Source organism: Psammomys obesus, unplaced genomic scaffold (assembly GCF_907164565.1).
Source record: "Psammomys obesus unplaced genomic scaffold, mPsaObe1.curated_primary_1811, whole genome shotgun sequence".
Classification (NCBI taxonomy): Eukaryota; Metazoa; Chordata; class Mammalia; order Rodentia; family Muridae; genus Psammomys; species Psammomys obesus.
The window spans coordinates 7010881-7031657 of record NW_026585644.1 but is presented as its reverse complement, the minus strand read 5'-3'; the positions used below and the strand labels follow the sequence as shown (position 1 = coordinate 7031657).

The following is a 20777-nucleotide window of genomic DNA, read 5'->3' as shown; positions in this document are numbered from 1 at the left end:
ACAAATATTAATGCATAACCATATCAATAACTACTCTACAATGTTTAGTATTTTGTTAATATTGAATTGCGTTTTTTCTTTCTCACATCTCTGTACTTTATTGCCTTTCTATTTTCTTTCATCATTCTTTTCTTCCATCCCTTTCTTCTTCCCACAAATTTTTTCTTCCTTCTTTTTTGTTGAATTTTCAGTTTTTGAGCATAATCATATGTACATATACATACATATATATCCACACATACTTTTAGAGTGTGTAGCTAATGCTATTAAAAAAGGCTTTATTGTGTCATGCCAAATAGGATCCAGCCTATATACCTAAGCACCAAAATATTTGTAGAAAGACATATTAAGTTCTATTGGTGTAATAAACTTGTATAAATTTTTTTTAAAAAAATGTTACTTCATTTTATAAAGCTTTATTTCTAATAGCCAGAATCTGGAAACAACCTAGATATCCCTCAACAGAAGAATGGATACAGAAAGTGTGGTACATCTACACAATGGAACACTACTCAGCAAATAAAAACAAGGAAATGGTGAAATTTGCTGGCAAATGGTGGGAACTAGAAAAGATCATCCTGACTGAGGTAACCCAGAACCAGAAAGACACTCATGTTATATATTCACTTATAAATGGGTATTAGCCATACAATATAGAATAAACAGACTTCAATCTATAGCCCTAAAGAAGCTAAACAACAAGGAGGACCCTAGGGAAGATACTTAATCCTCATTCAGAAGGGAAAACAGGCTAGATGTTGGAAGTAGTAGAAGACAAGGAACAGGAGAGGAGTCTTCCACAGAGAACCTCTGAAATGCTCTACTCACCAGGGTATCTAAGGAGATACTGAGACTCATAGCCAAACTTTGGGCAGAGTTCAGGGAATCTTATGGAAAAAGAGGGAAATAGAAAGATCTGGAGGAAATAGGAGCTTCACAAAGAGACCAACAGAGCCAAAATTTATGGGCACAGGGGTCTTTCCTGAGACTGATACCCCAACCAAGAACCAAGCATGGAGATAAACTAGAACCCCTGTACAGATGCAGCCCATAGACTCAGTCTCCAAATGGGCTCCCTAGTAAGAGATACAGCGGCTGTCTCTGACATGAACTCAGTGACAGGCTCTTTGATCACCTCCTCCTTAGGAGTGCTGCCTTGCCAGGCCACAGAGGAAGACATTGCAGCCAGTCCTAATGGGACCTGATAGGCTAGGGTCAGACAGAAGGGGAGGAGGTCCTCCCTTATCAGGGTACTAGGGAAAGTCATAGGGGGAGATGAAAGAGGGTGGGACTGGGAGGAGACAAGCGAGGGGGCTGTAATGGGAAATAAAATGTGAATACATTGAAATTAACTAATTAATTTAAAAAGTTTAGCCCAACTTGAGACTCCCACCCATAGAAGAAAGCCAATCCCTGACACAATTAAGATATTCTGTTATGCTTACAGACAGAAGCCTAGCATAACTCTCGTCACTCAGCAGCCAATGGAAACAGATGCAAAGACCCACAGCCAAATAATGGGCAGAGCTCGGAGTCTTATGGAAGAGTAGAAATAAAGATTGAGGGAACAAGAAGGGTCAATAACACCATGAGAAATCCTACAGAGGAACTAAAGTAGGCATATGGGGGCTCACAGAGCGGACCCCTAGCCAGAGAGCATGCAAGGGCTGGGCCTAGGCGCCCTACATATGTATAACAGATGTGCAGTTTGAGCTGCATGTGGGTCACCTAGCAATTGGAGCGGGGACCTCTCTCTGACTCTGTTGTCTGCCTTTGCATCCCTTTCCCCTAGCTGGGCTGCCATGTCTGGCCTCCATGGGAGAGGATAAGCTTAGTCCTGCTGAGACTTGATATGTCAGGGAGGTTGGTAAGCTTCTTTGAGGAGAAGAGGAAGGGAATGTGAGGGTGGGACTGGAAGGAGAGAAGGGAGGGGTCTGTGATCAGGCTGTTGGTGATTAAATAAATTAATTAAAGAAGGAAAACAACAGTGATCTATAAACAAAGGGAAAAAAATAAAATACCATATGCATAACAGCAGCAAAATAAATAAATAAGTAGATAAATAAACAAATAAATAAATAAATTTATTAATTAATTAATAACCTAGAACTTGAGCTATCTGAAATATGGCACATCATGCAATGTTAAATGATTCCTCATTATGTTTTTAGGAGTGATGATTTTTATTTTTTCAAAGTAAAGATAGCTTCTTAACATGTCTTTAAGATAACAATTCAGCAATTTACAGATTAGACAAAAAGTCTAGTCTGAAGAGGTCATTGCAACAAGTAATGAAAGACAAGGAAGAGAAGGAGATGAAAGTAAAGGAGAAAGAAGGAAGAGTAGAAAATGGAAATGAAGAAAGAAAGGACAATGGGAAGGACAGAACAAGTGAGGAGAAAGTGAAACAAATGAAGAATGGCTTTTTTTTTACATTGCGTTCGTTTGGTTATTCTGTAGATTGCTGTGACAAAACTCTGGGCTGAAAAATCGTTATGCTGAGTTCAATTTTTTTTCCTTTTCACTCAAACCATCTGTTAGTAAACAACATTATGAAGTAGCATAAGCCAAAGCACAACCTAAACATGTTTGTTCTGTTATTAACCTTTTGCCTCCTGTGATAAACTTTCAGTAATCCTTGTCAAATGTTGCACCACATAGAATAGGTAAACTGAGACCAGGTTACATTTTTTTTTCTGTTAGGCCAGATAACAAGTTAATGTAAATATGAGATGACACATACTTCTACGTGCAGTTAACTTATTTCTAAATACTGTGATATTCTGTCACAAGGAATTAGACTGTAATAAACACGTTCATTATAAAAAGACATTGTTTCTCTGTGAGTGTGCATGCATGCATGAATGCATTTATGTGTGAGTGTGTGTTTCTCTGTGTGTGTCTTTGCAGCCAAATGGACTCTCGGTAAATTGAATGCAAAGTCCTTCTTCAGAAGCCTGTTAGGTAAATGCCTTGGTGGCAATCTTTCTTTCTTTTCTTTCTTCCATTTGGTTAGATAATGCCCATTTGTTCTTTTAAGAGTGTTCTTATTTTCATGTGTTCTGGTTGTCTTAAGGAAAGATTGATGTCTGGTGTCACTGCTAGGCAGCTCAGACTCTTCAGAGTCACTGCCCTCCACATCCTCGCCCTCCTGCTCAGCAGGACATCACACACATTGGCGGCCAATATTCAGAAGGGAAATTCTTTAATGGCAATAAGCTTGCCAATGAAACCCTCTCCAAATGCTCAGAACTCTTAGTGGTTGGATGTTAGGGCACCATATGGCAAGACTAATGGGAATACATTCGTATGTGAGCTGAACAGTGCTAGCCAATGCTAGAAGAGATTCAGAATTCAAAATTTCCTATGTCATTAAACTTTTCACCAGAATATCATCCCTATGGTAGGCTGTGAGGATCTGGATCTATTTAACTGCAGCCTGACCCTCTTCTTCCAGACGGAAAATCTTAGTGATCAATTGCATTAATAACAGCAATTGTCAGTGTGCATTTTACAAGTGATTTCCACAGTGTGACACGTTCCAGCTATACCTTCACCCCCATGGAGAGTAGAGCAATAAGAGCGAACACTTCGCACTGTAAGGAAAATGAAAGGAATTTATATAAAATGACATAAAGCAGGTGTTTAGGAACCATTGAGCTCCATATATTAGGGGAAAGTACTATTGCAGAATTTAACCATTTAGGAGCTTTGTGGTCATGGAAAAACTATGTACTATCTGCTTTTTGTTTCTTTTTTCTTTTCTTTTTTAAGAGACGAGTTCACGTAGCTCAGGCTGGCCTTCCATGTGGGAGAAGCTGGCCCTGATGTTTGGATGATCTTTCTCCCTCACACCTGTAAAGTAATAAAATGTTTACTTCCTTGACTGCCTGGTTACCATGCTTTCTATGAGTTAAGGAAAAACTCTTGTACTTTTATGAAGAATAGCGTAATTGCTTTCACAGTATTGAACAGAGATAGAATATGGAGTTTATTTTCTTAGTTTTTTTTTTTTTAATTCAGTTATACAGAATTATCTTTTGTTTACCAGGCTACAAAGAAAAGCTAAGGCAGATAGAATGAGTGAGTTATGTAAGGATTCAGGTACTGATGGTTCAGACAAACCAATTTTATAAAATAAACATGTATAATCAAGATCATACATTATTGTCTGTTATAGAAAGAAAACCGTGTGTTGATTAAAGGAAGTTGGACAAACTAAATTTCTTCATTTCTGACGAAATAGTGGTTGACTTTAAGTGCAGGAGTATTTGCGGAGTTGGAGGCTTGCTTGCCTAAGAGCAATAGGGATTTCACACTCATTCTTTGCTGCAGAGAACTAAAGTTTCCTTAGGAAAAGGATAGAGATGAAAAATGTGTTGACATGTGACACGAAAACCGGAGACCATGGCAGGATGATGGTGTTCGAAAGGCACAGAATGGAGCATACCTGTGTGTGGAGAAGATACCTGTGTTATATAACATTCACATGTCACAAAATATGGCTTTTTTAACCTCAACTTTAGAAAAATGTTGAACACGCTGCTGTCTTCCCAGAAAGCTCTTTCGTTTGGTGTGGAAGTATCGAATGAAGCCTTTGCCCTAGAACTTGAGTGTGATGCCCACGTGCAGATGTCTCTCAGCGAATACTTCTGATGGCACTGACTGTGAGGACGCCACAAGGAGTGTGGGAACAGAAAATGCCAGTGGTGCAATGGATTGGCAGGAGCAGATGATGGGATTTTGATTGGCGTTGGAAAGAAAGTATGATTAAGAGGGTATTATAGTTACATGGCAGAATAACAAAGAGGAAGAATATCTCAGAGGAGACAAAGAACTCACAGTATCTGGGTTTGAATGCCAGGTAGTAACAGGTCATGGTGGAGAGCTGGGTGGGGTGGAAACCGACTTACTCCTCTTAGAATAATCATAGAGATACTGGTATGAACAGTTATTTCAATGGCCAAATAGCACAGCCAGGACAAAAACACACTCTCACCAGTTATATCACGGCACAACACTCACCGACAACTTTTCCTGTCAACCAGCTACATACAGTTATTTTTAAGGACTATCACAGAGTAAAACTGAAATACTCGGGTGAAGCCTTTCAGGTTTGATTCAACCTGGTTTATTTACCGGACACCACCTTATTCTTTGCAAGTTCAGTAATGTTGAAGTTTTCTATTGTAATAACTAGGCTCATTTGCTATGAAGTACTAAAAAAAACAATTTTATAATACAAAGACGAATTTTCAGACCAGTGAGACGTCCTTATTAAAGGCAAATAGAGCCTGGTACACTGCATTGTTGCTCACAGGATAATCTCCGTCCACTCATTACACAGAAAATTCATTTTACCTAGATATTCTGGTACATTTCTAGCCACCTATCTTTTCCTGACAGGCTTGTACTGTTTTGCTCTCCTGGCCATTTCCTCCTGTTACACCCCCTTCAAAATTTATAGTTTCTTGATTTTTCACTTCTGGTACCTGAAGATACAAATAATATAACTCATTATTCTAAGATTATTGTAGTAGAGTTTATTGTGTCTCACCACAGGAGATCATACAGCACAGAGTGTGTGCTGACCTCAGCTGACTGTTCACACTATTGACAATTCTTCTTGTACCGTTTCTGCTCCCTAATTTACCTTGCTCAAACTCATATGGAAGATATGCCTGCTTTCTTTGCAAGACACACATATCCCTATGAATCTGATTATTGTAAATAAGTAAAACTCTGAATGATGCAAAGCCTGCCTTAAACAGTTAAGTGACTACTTTGATCTAGATCTCAATGCATAAGATTTGCTTATTGATTGAATAAGTTACATCAAAACGATAAACAACAGCATATATTTCACTGTTATTTGAAAAGTAACATAGGTGATTTTATTTCAAGTTTGTCAACATTTTCAGAAAATCGTTTTCTACATGAAGGGCTGGTTTATCATATTTTTGAGGAGTAATCTTTTTAATCAGAATTGTCTCTTTTCTAGCCTGCTACATTTCTTGAAATTTCAGTGGTCATATCGCTTAGTGAATCCATGAGTGGCTTCAGTTTCGGCCATTCATTCTCTATTTAGGGGACAAGAGCCTTTGTCTACATTTTCAGAAATTAATATCAGGATTCCCTCTCTGGAGTCTTTTGCCAAGTTGAATTGATAGAAATCTTCTATCAGTCAAAGCAGACCACAGAATAACTGTGAGAAGAGAGGTGCAAAGGAGGAATGGTCCAGCTAAGAAGAGAGGGAGAGAAAAAGAGTCCATTGAATGGAGTGCCTCATTCAGAATATTATCTATAGTTAATTGTTTTGATAACCTAATAAAGTAGATGACAGAATGAAAGTTTACAATGACGTTTGGTGACTAAATAGTCAAGTTCCTCTGGTTGAAAATCCTGCCAAGGGTCTATATCTTACAACCAGCTTAAAGAATCATCTGGCTTGAATAAAGGTGAATCCCTTTGAATTGGTTCTGCTAAGTCCAAAGGCACAGCTGTCAGCATACTAGTTCTCCCTAATGCTTCGGTATGGAATGGTGGAGCTGTTGTCTAGCCTAATAAACATGCAGGATGCACAATACACTCTGTGTGAATATATATGTGCAAAATATTCTCTGACTTGGACTCATTAGGCTTTTGGAGGAAAAACATACTCTGTTTTTCTCGTTTTTTTTCAGCAATGTTTTATTATTCTTCCCCCTTTTATGTTTCTAAAACTTGAATGAAGTATACTGTGGCAGAGCAATCTTCCCAGGAAAGCCAGTACAGCATCACTAAGAAAGTTCTGCAGTCCCTAAGAGAGCATCACCCTAACTAACCAAAGACCACTTTAAGGTTTCAGCTTCCCGCATAAGAACTCTCCAGGCATGAAGTTTCACATGGACTTTTGGCAGCAAAATCAGTTAAGCTACAGTAGGGTCTTCGTTCTAAGCATGGCGTCAAAGGCCTATTTTATTTTATCATTTCATTTTCTTCAATAGCACCTCTTCTGACACCCAGAGTGTTTTTCTTGCCATTCGTCCATTCTTCTGCAAGGATTTTATTCCTGAGCATGTGGTCTATATCAGCTTCCATGACACAGAATAGTTCTGTCTGTCCTTGCTCACTGTCAAGTGGATCCCACTGTCCTGAAGCCACCTCTGCTTAGAAATCCTGTCTTTAATCTCTTTCTCTAACACCCTACTTTATTTGTTTGTTTGGTTTTGGTTTTGGTTTCTCAAGACATCCTTGTTGTAGCCCCGTCTCTCTTACCCTTTCAGGCCCAACCTCTCTCCCACCCCATCCTTCTCTCCTGATCTCATCAAGTCTTTCAGAACTGAGCATATCCTCTTCGCTTGTGGCCTGACAAGGCAGTCCCACAGGGAGAAGTGATCAAAAATCTGGTAAGAGAGTCCATGTCAAATTCAGTTACTGCTTTTCCTTACTTGAGGACCCACATGAGGCCTAAGCTGCCCATTGGCTTTGCAGGGCTAGTTCATGCAAGGTAAAAATGCTCCAGTCTCAACAATCCCCTCTGGGTCCTGGTAAATTGGTTCTGTTGGTCTTCTTGTGGAGCTCCTGTCACTTCCAGGTCTTCTTTGTTTCTTCCCACTTTTCCACTAGTCTCCCTACTCATCACCCGATGTTTGGTTATGAGTTTTGATGCTTACTAGTTAGAGCCTCCTAAAGGACAGCTTGTATAGGCCCCTGTCTGAAAGCTTAGCGGAGTATGATTCATAGTATCAGGGGCTGGTAGTGAGATTCCGTCTCACACTGGTCAGAATGGCTAAGATAAAAAGATCAAGTGTCAGCACATGCTGGCTAAGATGTGCTCCCCCATTGCTGGTGGCAGTGCAAGCTTGTACAACCACCTTTGAAATCAAACTGGCGCTTCCTCAGACAACTGGGAATACGTCTTCCTTAAAACCCAGCTGTATCACTCCTGAGCATGCACCCAAAAGACACTCCACCATAAAACAAGGCCATTTGATCAACTATGTTCATGGTAGCTTTATTCGTAATAGCCAGCATCTGGGAACAATCTAGATGTCCCTTAATCAAAGAACAAATAAAGAAACGGTGGCACTTTTATGCAACGGAATACTACTCAGCTAACACAAAAAAAGAAATCATGAAATTTGCAGGCACATGGATGAAACTAGAAACTATCATCCTGAGTGAGGTATCCCAGACCCAGAAAGGCATACATGGTATGTACTTCCTTATAAGTGGATTTTAGCCATATAATATAGGGTAAACATACTACATGGCACAGACCCAAAGAAGCTATTTAACAAAGAGGATCCAAGGGAGGATGCATAAATCTCACTCGGAAAGGGAGATAGAATAGACAGAGGTAGTGGCTGAAGAGAGGGAACAAGGTAGGAGAGGGAACACAGAGAGTTAAGAGAGTGGAGATGAGACCTGGGGAGAGCAAGGGGGAGAGGACAGAAGGACTGTAGAGAAAAAAGACACTGAGGGTGGCGACATCTCTGTGATAAGCTGGGAAACTAAGTCAGGGTAGGTCCTGGAAGGATATGAGAGGAACTCTAGCAGAAAGTCCCGGTAGTAGAGGCCATAGAGACTGAAGAGTACACCGCCTAACTAGTCTCCTAGCAGAGGGAGGGGACATGGACTTTTAAGTAGGGTTACGATCAGACGACTGGGGAATAACAGCACCACTGTGGTAAGCAGAGTAGGTTGCTGGGAGGACAGGCAGGTGGGCAGGCTTGTAGTTACCACTAACAAAATATGGACCCTGCTTATTTTCTTCCCAGCAAGTGACACTGTTCATTGAATGAAGTAGAACATGATTCAATCTAGCAAGACACAGGAAATAGATGCCAGAACAATATTCTAGATTTCCTCTCACCACCTTCCTAACACTGTCACTTCAGAAAGCCAGTGAAAAAAAAAATGTGCGGTGTGGACCTTTGCCAGCTGGAAGCGCTTTGTACACACAAGCTTCACATTACCACACATCATCTAAAGTTCCTTCTGCCCGTCGCTATAAAGGGTTACAAATTTGTAATAAAATGATCGTATCTTCGTTATTGGGTTATACTTCTGTTGAGTAAGTAAAAGGATTAAGGGTATTGATTATGATATGTTACAATTAGATGAACAAGCCCTAGTGACAATAGAACAAAGATTTATATCGCTGGGTTTTGATTTTTATTTTAGTAGTGGTAGACCTAAGCTCCACGCTTACCTTCAGGTATTCAAAAGCTCTACATCCACTGTCTCTGTGAATGTATGGGCCCTGGGGTCACCACTGAATACTGAATACTGTGCATTTCCTTCAGGAGTGGGAGAATGAGTACAGTAGGGTTTCACATTATTCCCTCCATGACACCATTAAGACACTGCCCTGTATATTCATGTAGGTTCAATGGGACTGGGGAAGAATCTTTGCTATCAGTAACAAAAGATTAAAGTTCAAAATAGTAAAAAATAGTTTTTCAGTGTTGAATTTCTTGAAAATTTTACAGAAATTTTATTAGATTGTAAATCATTCCCTCCTATTCCAGATATGCATATTAATATGTAATTGTTTCATCTTGGTCATAGAGGTTCTGGTGAGTGTCTTTATTTACTATTTTGCACTTCAATCTTTGAGTCTATGCAGTATTTGTTCATATCATGAATTTTATAAATTAGGGCTAATTTGATTTGTATGAAATCAAATATTACACTAAATATAGTTTTAACTCTTAGCTTTCAGTATAAAATTTTATTTTGTTATGTTTGGTTTTAGTTTGGTTTGTTTGCTTATTTGTTTGTGGAGGCTGGATTTTGTGAAGTCCCAACCAGGCTTTAGCTTGGTATTAACTTTGATTTCCTTTGAACTATTGATTCAGCTTCTCAGGTGTTTGCATTACAGGCGAGCTCCAGGCTTAAAATCATGAATTGTGAAAACTACAGATTTTTCTTGTAAAACACAAATGAATACTGTAATTACTAATAACATTGTTATCAATATTGTTGAGATATTTTAATCTTATTCAATAAATCAATAATAAATACTACATTATTTTCCCTTTGTGGAAATGTTTAAGTGTATTTATTTACAACTTATTATCATAAATGTTTGACTTCTAAAGAAAAATCTACAAATTACTTCTTGCAACCTTTTGTCTTTATTAATTTATGAGATAATTTTGAAGATTGATGTAGTGGGATAGAGAGATGGCTCAGAGGTTAAGAGCACTGGCTGCTTTTCCAGAGGTCCTGAGTTCAATTCCCAGCAACCAGAGTGTGGCCCACAACCAGCCATAATTAAATCTGGTGTGCAGGTGTACATGTAGGCAGAACATTGTATATACAATAAACAAATAAATCTTTAAAAAAATCGATGTAGCAAGGTTTTCTATAGAGAGGATGTTATTTTTTTCTGTGCTGAAAAATATATCTGGTGTCTACTTATGGCCTCCACCTGTGCATGCATCTACAGTCACTCATAACAACACACACATATACACAAGCAAATACCACACACAGAGAACACACATATGGAGAACTCTCTCTCTGCCTTGTGCACACACACACACACACACACACACACTTAGAAAGAAAGGGAGGGAAGAACGAAGAGAGGGAGAATAAAAGTAGGGTGAGTTCATAAACTAAGTTACTAGTGATGGCAGCATTTCTTCTCTTTAAAGGAAACTTTTTCTATTATGTTTGTCTTTGCTTTGTTTCCCATTGCTTGAATAAAATATCCTGATCAAAGCAATTCAAAGGAGAAAATGATTATTTGTGTTATAATTCCAAGTCTCTCCCATCCGGGAAGCCACTACGAGAGAATCTTAAGAAAGCATTTCATATCATACCCACGTATTATACCCCAGAGACACAGGCTAATGCATACACAGTAGTGCCCAGTCCACACTCTCCACTTCTATAATCCAGGGCTCTTGGCAGGGGGTGAGCCACACATCCTGCATGAGTTGTACCATCTCAATCATCACAATAGATGTCACATGTGCAGCATACTTCTGGAAAATTGTTAACATGCTATGGCTGTTTAAATTATGGCACACATAGGTTCATATGCTTGAAATCTTGCTCAAAAGTTCATAAATCTGTTTGGGAAGGATTAGGAGGTTTGCTCTCTTACAGGAGCTGAGCCATCAGGCGTGAGCTTTACACCAGGCCCAATCTCTTTCTGTCTCTTCTTTCTAACAGTGCACGTAAGATCTAAGTTATCTGCTACCTTTACTGCAACCATGCTACTCACCATGATGGTCAAGGAATCACCCCTGAATTGGTAAGGAAGCCCCCAGTTAAATGCTTTATTTTATAAGTTGCCGAGGTCATGGTGTCTGTTCATAACAATAGGACAGTGAATTACACACATACTTTCAAGGATGCTGTATTACTAATCTTCCAACCTTCCACAGACATACAAGGCATACACACACACACACACACACACATACACATACATACACACACACACATACACATGCTTTGACATAACAGTAAACAAGACTGGAAGAATGGGGCCATTTAGAAAGGGAAGGGAGATCAATAAAAGCTCTAAGACAAGTAGACAGATAGTAACTTGGACAAATATATTAATATGTGCATGAAAATGTCATAATATGGCCAATTACTATGTATAATGAGTCTATGCAAATAAGACATTTGAAAAGAAAAAAATATTGACAGAAGCTTTATTTGCATCACCCACTGAAAATAACTGAAATGCATATCAAATTGAAAATGAACACAAACAAAACAGTGAACAGTTTTATTTAGGAATACCACTCAGCAATTAAGGAGCAAATAATTATAAACACAGAAGGGGGGCAGTCTTTATTCTTTTATGTTGAATTAAAAAAAAGTGGGGGGAACATCATAATTTGAGTACTAAGTACTGTAGGCTTCTTTATTTTTTGGCCATTTTTTGGCCATTTTGAGTTTCTTTTTTTTTTCTTTTCTTTTTTTTTTTTTTTACTCTTTTATTACTATTTTTATCATTCATTACAATTTATTTATTCAATTTGTATCCCAGCTGTGGACCCCTCCCTTGTTTCCTCCCATTCCCCTCCTACCTCCCTCTTCTATTTAATCATCATCTTCAAAGCTAAACTAGAAGAACAGGAAGCAAATTGTAAGGATGGCATGGACCTAGGGTGATGGTGTCACTGGATGCCTCATTTATACCTCGGTGTACATGTTAGTAACTTAAACTAAGAACAGTTTACTGGGGGATTATTTCAAGGAGTTGAAAATCAGCCTGTGGCTTTCATGAACCCACCAGCCCAAGCTCTGAAGGTTTACCTGTCACTGGGTGGTTTGGCTCAGGGAAGGGTGTATTGCATCCAGAGCCTCAGCTGCACAGGGTTCTGTCCATATGCCCTTGTATTACTGTTGGCTGGATTCCTGATGTGTATACTAACAGGCTTCGCTCCTGACGGCTGCTTCTCAGTATGGTGCTTCTCTCAGTTCCCCTCAGAAGTAGCTCAGCAAAGGGTGATTCCCACCATGGCATCTGGAAACGGGAGAATATGAGAGAGTACTGGAGACGCAGCTACTCTTTTTAATTACCAAAGAGACATCCCATCCATCATCTTTGCCAAAATCCCATTTCCTAGAAGGGAGTCCCTTAGCCTCGCTGATTTAGTAGGGAGGATCTGGAATCTCCAGAGCCTTCTCTCACTTGGCAGGAGAGAATCAGGTGGCCCAAGCTCAAGGACTTGTTGCTGAGGATCCCCCAAATTCCACTTCACCACACTCTCAAAGTTCTTCATTCCCTAACATGCTTCAGGAACCTATCTCAACCACAGGGTGGATGGAAAAAAATATAGAATGATAAGTTTCTCTGTAGTAATAGTAATTACATAGCTGCATTTGTTTGTCAAGCATTATATTAGAAATTGGGAGGTTTATGCAAATATATACATTTTATAAAGATTTGTTTCTTTTTGTGTGTATTGTGTGTGTGTGTGTGTGTGTGTGTGTGTGTGTGTGTGTTTGCCTGTGTGTGTAGCACCATATGCAAGCAGGTACTAAGAGAGTCCAGGACATTGAATCCCCAGGAACTGGAGTTACAAGCAGTTATGAACCTCCCAGTGTAGGTGATGAGAAGAAAACATGGGTCCTCTGAAAGAACAGCAAAGTGCTCTTAACCACTGAACTATTCAGGCCCTAAAACTTATAAATTGATTAAAGTATTTATAATTAAAAATTTAATAATACAACACACATAATACATTAGAATTTGGCTAAATGAATGGATTTTTTGGCTACATATTAAAATATATTCAATAAATGTACATTTGACACTATGAATAAAAATATTATTTCTAATTATGCTATTGCAAAGCTCTAATAAAATGTTATATGAGCATAAAGTCTACAATTAGCTTAAAGGAAAAGAAAGAAGTATTATTGTTGAACCAAATATATGATTTTATTAAATCTTTTCATAAAGTGAGCTTTTCTGAATAATATCTTTTTTCCTCTTTAATGTTTCCTTTCAAGCATTAAGGAAGGTGAACCAAATAATTATCAACTTTTTCTTTTTTTATTCACATACGAACTATTTTTTTAATCATTTTTTTTAAATACCTCTTTGTAAGCATGCTTGACAATACTCTACTTCTCTACTTCTCATAAGCTGAATACAGGCTGTGCGCAACAATCCAATCTCCCTGTGTCTTTCCCACTCCGGAGAGGGGCTGTGAGTAGTGGGATCCTATTACCTCACGCTGTGTGTGCAGCTGCGCTCCATGGATCTCAGGCTCCTGTTACACAGTTTGTGATAGGAAGTAAACGCTTTCAAAACAACTACAGACACAGCTCTTTAACCTCCTCCTTCATGGGTTCTTGGCTCCGCAATGACTTCTGTGGGGGTTGTGAGGAAGCAGCTCTCAACCGGCTTACCCCTCTCTGAACTCGTATTTGGGGTATATTAGGATCAATATGCAAACTCAAAGATTGGTAAGTCAAAAGGAGACACGTTTGTTCTTAATCAAGGCTCGTAAGTACCAGGTTCCAAAACGTTCAATAGTGAGTTCTCTAAGAAAAAAAAAAAAATTGTGTTTAGATTATTTCAAGGCCTCAGTTGGAAAACAGTTTACAAAACTTAGAAAATTTGTCAAATTTATTACCTCTTAAGCAAAGCCCATACAACACCGGAAGATTCAAAGAAACAGTCCTTGCAAATCTGTTATCTGTAGCTATGTATGTAATAAATAAGCCAGAAAGCTGGCCCCTAATCAGCCTCAAATACAGCGTCTGAGTAGTTTCAATGAAGCATATGATAAATTACTCCTCATTCTTGTAAAGAATAATTCTTGGATTTCCTGGCTACAGTGTAAGATTCATAAAATGATTGAAACAATAACTAATCATGATTTAAGTATTTATGAGACAATGGTTAATGAAAAAAACTCTTCTCCGCTTGAAGAGACTCCAGGCCTTGTGAGGTGATCCTGGTGTAAAAAAAAAAAAAAAAAAAAAAAAAACAGTCTCAATTTCCTGTTTTATTTTGAGGGCACACAGAAGGCTTGTGAAATGATGGACACATTGCTAAGCTCTGAGAAGAACCAAGTACAATGTACTAGTGTGTGAATAAAGTCTAATTTTAAAGATTAACATGAAATATTGTCATGTTTGCTTGTCTCAACAGACAGCTTGTGAGATAGCTCAAAAAGCCAGGAGGAAATAATATGGTGTAATATTTCATTACATACCAATTTCTCCCACCGGAGAATTCTTTAATTAGAAATGTGTTATCACGCACTGAAAACACATCCCTGCCTATTGACTATGTTGTTATAACACCACAAGTTAGCTTTTATGATCTGTCATATTGTAAATGTTGGCGAAACATGAGTTTTGGAAGTCATTTCATTTCATTGGTGGTATGTAACTGTGTTACATGCAGTGTGAGTATTTACTGGTTATGATTCAGTCCCTGTATACTTATAATTTGTATACTTTCTAGTTCCAAAAATGCTTTATGGAGCCTTATTTTAATTATCATTCTTGTTGGCTAGCCTTTTCAGAGATGTTACAGGCTTTTCATCTGCTCTCAGCAGAGCAAAGCACGTGCCTCAACAGAAGCTGCTCTCTTCTCATTCTCATGGCTTGTTTTAAATCATGTGTTTTGCAGAGATTAATATTCTTTGGGCAGCACACCAAGCACACCACAGTTCCGAAGACTATAACTTATGCACCGCACTGAGACAATCTGTCTTGCAGCAATATAGCTCCTGGGTAAGTGGTGGGAAATTGGATAAATGTGAAAGTATCATTTGCTTTCTAAATTTCAAGTCTTCCTCTTTTCTCCCAGTAAACTATGAGAAGGGGTGCTGTAAGTGCTTCTAAATTTTTCTTCCCTTCATAAGACCAGGCACATAAGAAAAAAGTACTCTTTCCTGAAGAAAATTTTGTTTGGTGTGAAAACACTCCAAGAAAATACCCGTTCATTGTTATTTTTTTTTTACATAACTTCAAGCAGGGGCATATATATAAATTTATATATAAATATATATAATATTATTATTATATTATATATATATTATATATATTATATTATATTATATATTATATATATATAAATTTTAATTAAAAATATGTCTGTCTATATTTTTAATTAAAATTTTCCATTTTTCAGATATCTGGGAAAAATTTTCTATGAAGCTTCATATGTCATAGGTTTGGTCCCCAAGGCTCCCAATAGTGTTTAAGTGACTAGCACCTCATGAGGTCTGGGCTGTGGAAAGTCTTCATGTCAGTTGGCCATGTGTCCATGCAGGCATTATTGGGACTTATTGGCCTCCTCTGGCATTTCATCAGATAAGGCAACAGCTAAATAGCACAGACACACATGCTATTGAAACCCACCATGTGGTGCCATGGACCAAAGGATACACCATCGCTGTGCCATACTGGCTGCATTTGCAACATCTAAAACTGTGTACTATTTGAGCTTATTTTTAGACTTTAGTTTTGTTCCCATATTTCTTTATAGTGACTTCATATCGCTTAAGCACTCTCAGCAGGTAAGTGATGCATACATAGCAAAGGTCATCTATGCCACTGTAACAACTCTAATTTTAAGATGATAGAATTGAGTTTGCATTGATGGAGCAGAGATAGCAGAGGGAAGCATAGATGAACTCATCCAGCATGGCACCTATACTCTGGATTTTTGTATCTATGTTATAAGTTTCATCACCGTTTAGCAGCGTTCTTCAATTATCTTTTTTGTTCCTTGTTAATAAACTAAGAGTCTTGGTATGCCAAATGTTATCAGGCAACTGAAGTTCAATGGGGTTGATTATATAGCTGGTAAGTGAAAAATTTAAATTCTTTTGTTAATTATATTTTTTATATTAATCACAGTTTACTTAATTTGTATCCCAGCTGTAGCTCCCTCTGTCATTCCCTCCCAATCCCACCCTTCCTCTCTCATCTCCTCCCTGCCCCTGCCTGTTAACTAAGAGAAAATATGCTTGTTTGGGTACTAGCCCAAAGAGCTGAATGGCAGAGCAGTCTGGTAAGCCTATAATGAAATAGTTAATGGAACAAATCTTAAGAGAACTTTAACACTAACACACCAAAGACCGCTAGGTTAAAACATGACTTTAGTCTATTAAATGCTACAAACTGAGCAGCTTAAAACAACAACAAAAACTGTATTGTTACAGGGTTCTAGGGGCCTCCAGAGTTCTGTTACTATCAGTTCCAGGGACTGATTGCTCTAATTTGCTATCCTAAGCTCTTCTTGTTTGTGGTTTGTTAGAAAAAGTAACCAGCTTTCAAGCTTTTACATCACATTATTCCCACTTATTTGCTCAAATTTATCCTTTTAAACTAAGGGAACTGGTCATTCTAAATGAAAAACACATGGGTGACACTTCAGAGTACAAACAACAAGAAAGAGTATGGCTGCATTTGAACTTGACCAAGGACATTAGTGCAGTTAATGAATGAAGTTTCTGAGATATTTTAAGAAGAAGAAAAAAAATTCAGAGCATCATATATCTCAGAATTTGAAGAAATTTATTTCAGAAATAATCAACTTCTAAAAAGTATAAAAATGAGTATTGGAAAAGCCCTACTTTGGTGGTGCCAGATCAGCTTTCAGCTTGGAGATCTTTCTGCCTGCTCCCCATCTCTTGCCCACTTGGGTCACAGACATCAAGACCAGGGGAGGTGAGCTGGGCTGGGGTCTGAAACACCATTGTCCCCCATCCCAAGGAGGCCAGTGTAACACCAGAGCAGCTTTTGGCTTGGAGATCTTTCTACCTGCCTGGCTCACCTGGGTCACAGACAGTGAGCCAGCAGAGATGAGCTGGGTGCAGGCCTCAAACCCCATTGTTTTCCATCCTTAGGAAGCCTGTGGGGCACAAGAGCAGCATTCATCTTGGAGATCTTTCCACCTGCTCCCCATCTGTCTGGCCCACCTGGGACACAGACAGTGAACCCAGTGAAGGGACCACAGGCCGGGTAACATAAAAGGCATCCAGATGGCAAGAGGCCAGCAAAAGAACACAAGCAAAAACCTCAAGGCCATATGACACCACCAAAAATAGCGGTCCTACCCCAGAAAGCCCTGGAGATACTATCACACCCACAGTATAAGAAAAAAGATTTTAAATCTGAGGTTGTGAAAATGATAGAGGCCTAAAAGGAGGAAAATATAGCTCTCAAAGTGGCACAGGAAAATACAATCAAACCAGTGAAAGAATTGAACAACTCCCTTAAAGAAATTAAAGAAAACACGGAAAACTAAAATCAAACAGAAGAAAATGAATAAAGCTGTTTAAGACCAAAAATGGAAGTAAAATAAAAACAAACACCCACACACATACACACAATCTGAGGTAATCCAGGTGATAAGAAACCTAGGGAAGAATACAGGAACTACAGACAGAAGCATCACCAACAAAATACAAAAAATGAAGAGAGAATCTTGGATTAGAAAATACAATTGAAGAAACCGATGCATCAGTCAAAGAAAATGTTAACTCTGAAAAACTCCTGACATAGAACATCCCAGAAATCTGGGGCACTATGAAGAGACCAGACATAAGAAAAAAATGAATAGAAGATGAAGACTCCCAGCTCCGAGGCTCAGAAAATACTTTCAACAAAATCATAGAAAGCTTTTCCAACCTAAAGAGAGGCCTATAAACATACAAGAAGCTTACCCAACACCAATACATTAGACCAGAAAACACTCCTGCCACATAACAATCAAAACATTAACTGTGGAGAACAAAGAGAGAATATTAAAAGCTACAAGGGAAAAAGGCCAAGTCACATATAAAGGCAAACATATCAGACTTACACCTGACTCCTCATCAGAATCTCTAAAAGCCAGAAGGACCTGAGCATATCTCTTACAGACAGTAAGAGCCCACAGATGTCAGCCCCGACTACTATAGCCAGCAAAGCTTTTACTCATCATCGGGGTAGAACCAAGATATTCCATGACAAAAACAAATTTACATAGTACCTATCCAATGAATCCAATCCAACAGAAACTACTAGAAGGAAAACTCCAACCCAAGAAAGGCAACTATACTCAAGAAAACAGAGCTAATGAATAACCCCACATCATCAAAACAAAAAGAAGGGAATCTCACACACACTCTAACACCACCAACATCAAAATAATAGGAAGTAACAGCAACTGGTCACTAATATCTCTCAATATCAATGGTCTCAACTCCCCAATTCAAAAAAAAAAAAAAAAAAAAGGAAAAAGCAGGTTAACAGAATGAATATGAAAACAGGACTCATCTTTCTGTTGCATACAAGAAACACACCTCAGTAATAAAGATAGACATTACTTCAGCATAAAGGGCTAGAAAAAAGCTATTTGCTTGTTGTTTGATCACTTCCCCCTGGTGGGACTGTCTTGCCAGCCCACCAGGGAAGAGTACATACTCAATCCTGATAGAACATGATGATCTGGGGATAGATGGGAAAGGGAGCTCCCATTTTCTGAGGAAAATATTGGGGGGATGAAAGGAGGGAGGGTGGAACTGGGAGGGGAGAACAGACAGAGCTACAACAAGGAGGTAAATAAATAATAATGAAAAGAAGGTCCATCCATGGCCACAACCAAGAACCCCTACTGAGATGTAGCCCATGGCAGCTCAATATCCAAGTAGGTTCCCTAGTAAGGAGAACAGGGACTGTCTCTGACATGAACTCAGTGGCTGGCTCTTTGACAACCATCCCTGAGGGAGGAGCAGCCTTACCAGGCCTCAAGAGGAGGACATTGCAGACAGTCCTGATGAAACCTGATAGGCTTGGGTCAGATGAAAGGGGAGGAGAACCTTTCCTATCAGTGGACTTGGGAAGGGGCATGGAAGGAGAAGAGGGAAGGAGGGTGGGATAGGGAGGGAAAAAAGGAGGGGCCTACAGCTGGGATACAAATTGAATAAAATGTAATTAATGTAAAAAATAAAAATATAATAAAAAAGAAAGAAAGAAAAGCCCACTTTGGCTTTCATTAAAAAAATCCTAGATTAAAATGGCAATGGAGATATGTGAACCCAGTTTACTCAATCTCAAGTTTGGTTCTTCCTGTGTCATCCATGTCATTATATTAATGTATATAGTGGTTACAAGAGTGGGTTGCCACAGCTAAAATATTGGGAGTCATGGATGATATGCTTGAATTTTCCTTCTGTTTTTTGGCAAAGTGTTGGTCAACAGGAGTGGTGCTAAAGCCACCAAAGATTGCAGTATGCTTTTAGAAGAGTCTCAAGGAAAAACATTGTAAGCAACAAATTAGCCCTGTAGTCAAGCATGAATGGAAAGAGTGGAGATATTCAACCAGTTGGTGTGAAATTTGGACACAATATTGTTCTCCCAGAGTGTGAGGCACTGAAGTATTTCTAGATGATGAGGATTACTTCTCATTTAGAGATGGTGACAGTCTTGGAAAGTATGTGGACTGAAATCATTGCTAAAATGGTGGTGATCCATGAAGCTGCCCACTAAACTGACCTTTTTTTTTTTTTTTGGATTTCCTTTGTTGTTTTTTTTTTTCATTTTTTTATTATAAATCACATTTTATTAACCCTGTATCCCAGCTGTATCTCTGTATTCCACTCCCTCATTCCCTCCCAATCTCACCCTCCTTCCCACATCTCTTCCCTGTCCCTTTCTAAGTCCACTGATAGGGGAGGACCTCCTCCCCTTTCATCTGACCCTATTTTATCAGATATCTTCAGGACTGGCTGCAAAGTCCTCCTCTGTGGCCTAGTAGGGCTGCTTCTCACTTGGGGGGTGGGGAGGCCAAAGAGCCTACCATTGAGTTCATGTCAGAAATAGTCCCTGTTCCTCTTACTAGGGAAACCCACGTGGTTACTGAGCTACCATGGGCTACATCCAAGCAGAGTTTCTAGGTTATATCCATACATGGTCCTTGGTTGGATAAATAGTCTCATATAATACCCCTGTGCCCACACATATTTGGTCCTTTTGGAGCTCCTATCTTCTCCACATCATACTAACTCCCTCTTCTTTCATATGATTCCCTGCACTCTGCAGAAGGTTTGGTTAGGAGTCTTAGTATCTGCTTTGATACACTACTAGGTAGAGTCTTTCAGAGGCCCTCTGTGGTAGGCTCCTGTCCTGTTATTTGTTTTATCATACGTCCAATGCCCATCCCTTTTGTCTTTCTAAGTGAGGATTGATCATCTTACCCCCTGTCTTCTTTCTTGTTTATCTTCTTTAGGTGTATAGATTTCATTATGTTTATCATATCTTATAGGTCTATATAAGTGAGCATATACCATGTGTGTCTTTCT

The 20777-nt window shown here is 38.9% G+C and overlaps 1 protein-coding gene across 3 annotated transcripts in view; it reads left to right on the top strand.

Annotated features, from left to right (window-relative positions):
• The window catches only part of Agmo (alkylglycerol monooxygenase), a 323619-nt gene that overhangs the window by 85431 nt on the left and 217411 nt on the right, over positions 1-20777 (top strand). For all 3 annotated transcript variants that reach the window (XR_008722211.1, XM_055625389.1, XM_055625375.1), the window contains exon 4: positions 15113-15216. Coding sequence is in view for 2 of the 3 variants with exons in the window: in XM_055625389.1 (XP_055481364.1) it covers positions 15113-15216 (104 nt within the window). In the remaining variant the exon portion in view is untranslated. The remainder of the gene's footprint in view (positions 1-15112; positions 15217-20777) is intronic.